Here is a 6,846-nt window from a genome sequence, read left to right as displayed (position 1 = left end):
TTACGCAGCTAATGTAAGCCTATTTAATCTGAAGCTGCTTTTGGGTCTCTGGGTTGTCTTTCTTCCACAGTGTGTCCGTTATCTTCACATCTGCATCCTGCTGTCATTACTACATGATTCACAGCTCCAAGCCGTTTATAAACTGATGGGAATCAAATGTCAGTTCTGCAGCATAAGAAAAACAAAAAAAGTTGACCTCTGCGAATGTGCTGGAGATGAATCAATTCTGCTGTCTGGAATGAACTTCCTCCAACGCCATGACTCAGAGAACTGATGAAATCTGAGACTAGTATACAGCCATAAGAGTCCTACGTGACTTAAGTGTGTGTGTGTGTGTGTGTGTGTGTGTGTGTGTGTGTGTGTGCGTGCTCACACCACAGCATACATTAAACTCTTTAAAAGTGCTCATCTGTTTAAAATGTTGAGGTTATAATTATATGTGAATATTCATGTGCTGGGATCATATTATTAACATATATTTAAATCTGCATGCTAATGATTTTTTGTCTTTATGCTTGGCTGCTCCTTTTGTTTCGCTCCTGTTTGTTCTGAGACGTGGTGGAGATAATCAGCCTGATCTTCAACCACCCTGGGTGGTGTTCAACACTCTGGGTGGTGTTCAACACTCTGGGTGGTGTTTAGCCACTCTGGGTGGTGTTCAACACTCTGGGTGGTGTTCAACACTCTGGGTGGTGTTTAGCCACTCTGGGTGGTGTTCAACACTCTGGGTGGTGTTTAGCCACTCTGGGTGGTGTTCAACACTCTGGGTGGTGTTTAGCCACTCTGGGTGGTGTTCAACACTCTGGGTGGTGTTCATGGGTGGTGTTTAGCCACTCTGGGTGGTGTTCAACACTCTGGGTGGTGTTTAGCCACTCTGGGTGGTGTTTAGCCACTCTGGGTGGTGTTCAACACTCTGGGTGGTGTTCAACACCACCACTTTGGGCTTCCAGGTGAGATCAGGAACATATGTATGTTTAATTTTTTAAACATCACTAAATATGATTGTAAGCCATGTGGATTGGAGTAGGTCAGACTATATTTTGTCTGTTATAAACCCTTTGACGCTAATCTACACGTCATGTGGATTGAAACAGGTGAGAATTACTGATGCAGCTCTAAACATGTTTTTACATTGTGATGCCAAGCACAAAAACTGCATGTGTGGACTAGTCTAAACCCTGTGTGTGTGTGTGTGTGTGTCTGTGTGTGTGTGTGTGTGTGTGTGTGTGTGTGTGTGTGTGTGTGTGTGTGTGTGTGTGTGTGTGTGTGTGTGTGTGAGAGAGAGAGAGAGATGTGTGTGTATGTACAAATCTAAACCTTGTCAACCATGTGTGTGTGTGTGTGTGTGTGAGAGAGAGAGAGAGAGAGAGAGAGAGAGAGAAAGAGGGAGAGAGTGTGTGAACTATTCTAAAACACACATAGGCTAATGTGCATGCATGAGTGTGTGTTAGTGAGAGAGAGAGAGAGAGAGAGAGAGAGAAAGAAGGAGAGAGTGTGTGAACTATTCTAAAACACACATAGGCTAATGTGCATGCATGAGTGTGTGTTAGTGAGCCTCAACTTTATAGATTCTGTCTCCCACTCAATGAAAATACCTGCTGTGTTCATGCAAGCCAGAAACCAGACAAAAGCAAAACTAGTTTGATATATTCACATACTTACACACACACACACACACACACACACACACACACACACACACACACACACACACACACACACACACACACACACACACACACACACACACACACTACCTCTCCCTTTTCCCGACCCAACTAATGTCATAAGTAAAAGTTCATATTGTATTAAAAGAAAATTACATTTCCATATTCAAACTCTCAAGTACAAAAATGTACACAATACAGACATACACACACAAACACACGCACGCACACATAAAGAGAACAGCACATTAAGGTCAAAAATGTTATTTTCTCATTAATACCAAATCACATTATTATCATTCAATTAAAAGTTGGACTGAAAAATGCGTAAAACAGTAGCGCATTATAGCAGTATGAGGGGTACTAACGAGTTCTCTCACTAACGAGCAGCGCTGGAGCTTAATTGATTAATAGGTGCATCAGTGTTTTAAAGCACAATAATGAATCCAAATGTTAATATCTGCAACATATTCATCAGCAAAATGTCAACACAGACACACACACACACCCCCACACACACACACACACACACACACACACACACACACACACACACACACACACACACACACACACACACACACACACACACACACACACACACAGACTCCTCTGTTCTCTTCACTGGCCTCCTGTAGTTGCTCATCTCATAGTTAAAACCCTGTATGCTGGTCCGCAGGCCTCCTCCTCCCTTCAGGGCTCCAGGGCTCCCCCTGCTGGACAGACATGGAGCTGCACACCCCGCCCTTAAACCCTCTAGTCCTCTCCAAGTCCGGCCTGACCATCCTTCCAGATCTAAGGGAAGTCAAACGTCAGGTGTTCTCCACCACGGAGCTGCGCTGGTGCACACAGCTCTCACTGTGATGCCTTCAACCCTCCCGTGCGTTTGTAGGAGATTCTCACTTTTCATTTCAGGCCTGTTGTTTTTGCACTAAATGTAATATTGGCTGCACCCAGACTGCTGTGTATGTCAGAGTACAGAACTGTACAACCTCCCCGGATTACTGTCTCAGTGTCTCAGTGTTTCTCACCGTGTCTTTGTGTGAGACGTTTGTTTTTGGGACTACTTGTACTTGGTAAGGAGACTTTTCTGAGAAGATAATTAGGCATCTTTGTAAATGTTGTATACTCTGGGTGAGAGTATGGAAGGTCCCTTTGTAAATGTTGTATACTCTGGGTGAGAGTATGGAAGGTCCCTTTGTAAATGTTGTATACTCTGGGTGAGAGTATGGAAGGTCCCTTTGTAAACTGGCAGGTTGATTAAAGGTTGTTTTAAGGTTCTATACTCTCTCAGACCATAGAAACACACAAAAGCACACACACTCACCTACACACCTACTGAAAAAACACACACACACACACACACACACACACACACACACACACACACACACACACACACACACACATACACACAGCCTTCACTTTAAAGCTACAATGTCATTTTTGCCTTTCACAAAAGTCATGAATCTATTAATAGTTCTGACATTATTAATAGTTCTGACATTATTAATAGATTCATAGTTGACATTACATTACAGCACATGTAGTTGTTTTTTGATCAAATAAATGAGATGTTTTTCTTTAAAGAAAAAAATCATAAAAGAAAAAAAATAAACCAATAAAAAATGCAACTAAAGAAAAAGAAAAAGTGTTTTCATAAAATGCTTTTAAAAAATAAAAACTGCAATTTTAAGAAAGATTGAACCTTGCTCCATTATGTAAGAGTAAAAATAATAGCAAACATGCTAATGATTACGCAAGTGAAGGAGAAGTGATGATGATGATGATGATGATGAAGGTGATGATGAAGGTGGTGGTGATGATGATGGCTCAGTGAGTGTTATTTACTCTCAAAGATCGGTGGCTGGAGGGCGGGGTAAAGCCTGGGGGGGCGTTTGGAGATGGTGATTGGCTGTCGTCTCCTTGGGGCCACCCTGGGGGGCGGGACTGGTGGTGCTGAACTGTCTTCTGGAGGACCACTGAAAATCTAACATCATCAAAAAGAAACATAATGAATTCAAACATGACATCATCAACAAGAGACCACAAACATGGACATGGACAAGGCAGCGCAGAACTGCTCCTGGGAGGAACTGGTTTTGAACTGGTTTGAACTGGTTTGAACTGGTTTTGAACTGGTTTTGAGGTTTTTGACATGTTAATAAACGGCTATGGGAAAATCTGAAAACACACACACACACACACACACACACACACACACACACACACACACACACACACCTGATTCTGCTAGGGCTCTGTAGTGTTTTACCTTTCCACAGTCCTCGATCAGGATCTCCACGACGATGTTCTGGAACTTGATGTCCAACATGGCGGCCACGGTCTCATGCTCCGCCCTCATCAGGGTGGGGCCAAATATCACAGCCATGTTGGACACAGTCATCAGGTTCTCGTTGCTATGGCTACAAATGCTGGAAAAAAAATGGAAAGATGAGGAAGTCCCTCTTCTCCATCCAGATCTGCTCTGATATCACTCCACCTCTCACCAACATCCCACCAGCACGTTCCTCCATCTGTCCTTGAGGAACTTGGTTCTTGATCTCTAGGAACTCTCTAGGAACACTTTCACTTGGTCTCAAACCAAGACCAGATCTATCACCACATCACACACACCAAGACCTGATCTATCACCACATCACACACACCAAGACCTGATCTATCACCACATCACACACACCAAGACCAGATCTATCACCACATCACACACACCAAGACCAGATCTATCACCACATCACACACACCAAGACCTGATCTATTACCACATCACACACACCAAGACCTGATCTATCACCACATCACACACACCAAGACCTGATCTATCACCACATCACACACACCAAGACCTGATCTATCACCACATCACACACACCAAGACCTGATCTATCACCACATCACACACACCAAGACCAGATCTATCACCACATCACACACACCAAGACCTGATCTATCACCACATCACACACACCAAGACCTGATCTATCACCACATCACACACACCAAGACCAGATCTATCACCACATCACACACACCAAGACCAGATCTATCACCACATCACACACACCAAGACCTGATCTATTACCACATCACACACACCAAGACCTGATCTATCACCACATCACACACACCAATACCTGATCTCACACCACATCACACACACACCAAGACCTGATCTATCACCACATCACACACACCAAGACCTGATCTATCACCACATCACACACACACCAAGACCTGATCTATCACCACATCACACACACCAAGACCTGATCTATCACCACATCACACACACCAAGACCTGATCTATCACCACATCACACACACCAAGACCTGATCTATCACCACATCACACACACCAAGACCAGATCTATCACCACATCACACACACCAAGACCTGATCTATCACCACATCACACACACCAAGACCTGATCTATCACCACATCACACACACCAAGACCAGATCTATCACCACATCACACACACCAAGACCAGATCTATCACCACATCACACACACCAAGACCTGATCTATTACCACATCACACACACCAAGACCTGATCTATCACCACATCACACACACCAATACCTGATCTCACACCACATCACACACACACCAAGACCTGATCTATCACCACATCACACACACCAAGACCTGATCTATCACCACATCACACACACCAAGACCTGATCTATCACCACATCACCACCTCCTCCCCACTAACTATACTCCTGTACACTATACACTAACTATACTCCACCTGTAAATTATACACTAACTATACTCCTCCTGTACACTATACGCTGCTATACTCCTCCTGTACATTATACACTAACTATACTCCTCATGTGCACTATACACTAACTATACTCCTCCTGTACACTATACACTAACTATACTCCTACTGTACATTATACATGAACTATACTCCTCCTGTACATTATACACTAACTATACTCCTCATGTGCACTATACACTAACTATACTCCTCATGTACACTATACACTAACTATACTCCTACTGTACATTATACACGAACTATACTCCTCCTGTACACTGTACACTAACTATACTCCTCCTGTACACTATACACTAACTATACTCCTACTGTACATTATACACAAACTATACTCCTCCTGTACACTGTACACTAACTATACTCCTCCTGTGCACTATACACTAACTATACTCCTCTTATAAACTAACTATACTCCTCCTGTACACTATACACTAACTATACTCCTCATGTGCACTATACACTAACTATATTCCACCTGTAAATTATACACTAACTATACTTCTCCTGTACACTATACGCTAACTATACTCCTCCTGTACATTATACACTAACTATACTCCTCCTGTGCACTATACACTAACTAGACTCAAACACTGTATGCTGTTACTGATGACCAGTTAACTGACATTTTATTGTCACTAGAACTTTTACTTTACTGGATAAGAACCTTCAGATTAAACGTCTCTTTTTCAAACTGCACTACATGATCTGCACTACATCACATTAATGTGGTTTATCTCATCACCATTAAAGGAGACACAGCTGTGTGGACTCTAAGCACTTCATCATGTTTCTGTTCATCTGTGCACCCTGCTGTGTCAGGGTCCAGACGAGGCACAGACGGTCCTGGACCAGCAGGACCAGTATGACCAGAGTGGCAGGGACATCCACTGTGCTGAGGACTAGGGTTGAGATAACAAACCAACCAGGGACCTAAATGTGTGATTACTGCTGAATGCCCTCACAGGCAGGGTGGTGATCAAAAACACACACGGCACATTGTAGTGTAGAAACAACGGGAGCGAGACAGAGAGAGAGAGAGAGAGAGAGACAGACAGACAGACAGAGAGAGAGAGAGCAAAAAAGAGAAACAAGAAGAAAACTGAGAGGTGGAGAAACGGAGATGAAGCAAGAAAGTGAAATAGAAAAAGAGGGAGTGGTTGGCATGTGTGTGTGTGTGTGTGTGTGTGTGTGTGTGTGTTTTACCTGACAAGGTGTTTGATCAGTAGTTCCAGCATCTCACGGTTCTGATCGGGAAGTTTGTACACCAGGGAGTGAACCGCACCCAAACGATAATCCAGATTCTCTGATTCTAAAGCAAACACACACACACACACACACACACACACACACACACACAC

At 43.3% G+C, this 6,846-nt stretch overlaps 1 protein-coding gene across 1 annotated transcript in view; it reads right to left on the bottom strand.

Annotated features, from left to right (window-relative positions):
- Nucleotides 1-6,846, bottom strand: part of ophn1 (oligophrenin 1) — a 37,978-nt gene that overhangs the window by 7,544 nt on the left and 23,588 nt on the right. The window contains exons 17-19 of the mRNA XM_076987535.1: nucleotides 6,692-6,797; nucleotides 3,943-4,102; nucleotides 3,519-3,657 (exon numbers count right to left, since the gene is read on the bottom strand). Coding sequence (XP_076843650.1) covers nucleotides 3,519-3,657; nucleotides 3,943-4,102; nucleotides 6,692-6,797 — 405 coding nt within the window. The remainder of the gene's footprint in view (nucleotides 1-3,518; nucleotides 3,658-3,942; nucleotides 4,103-6,691; nucleotides 6,798-6,846) is intronic.

The sequence above is a fragment of the Brachyhypopomus gauderio genome, unplaced genomic scaffold (genome assembly GCF_052324685.1).
Source record: "Brachyhypopomus gauderio isolate BG-103 unplaced genomic scaffold, BGAUD_0.2 sc54, whole genome shotgun sequence".
NCBI classification, from domain to species: Eukaryota; Metazoa; Chordata; class Actinopteri; order Gymnotiformes; family Hypopomidae; genus Brachyhypopomus; species Brachyhypopomus gauderio.
Note: the sequence above shows the minus strand (reverse complement) of the source record. Positions and strands in the feature narration are given on the sequence as shown.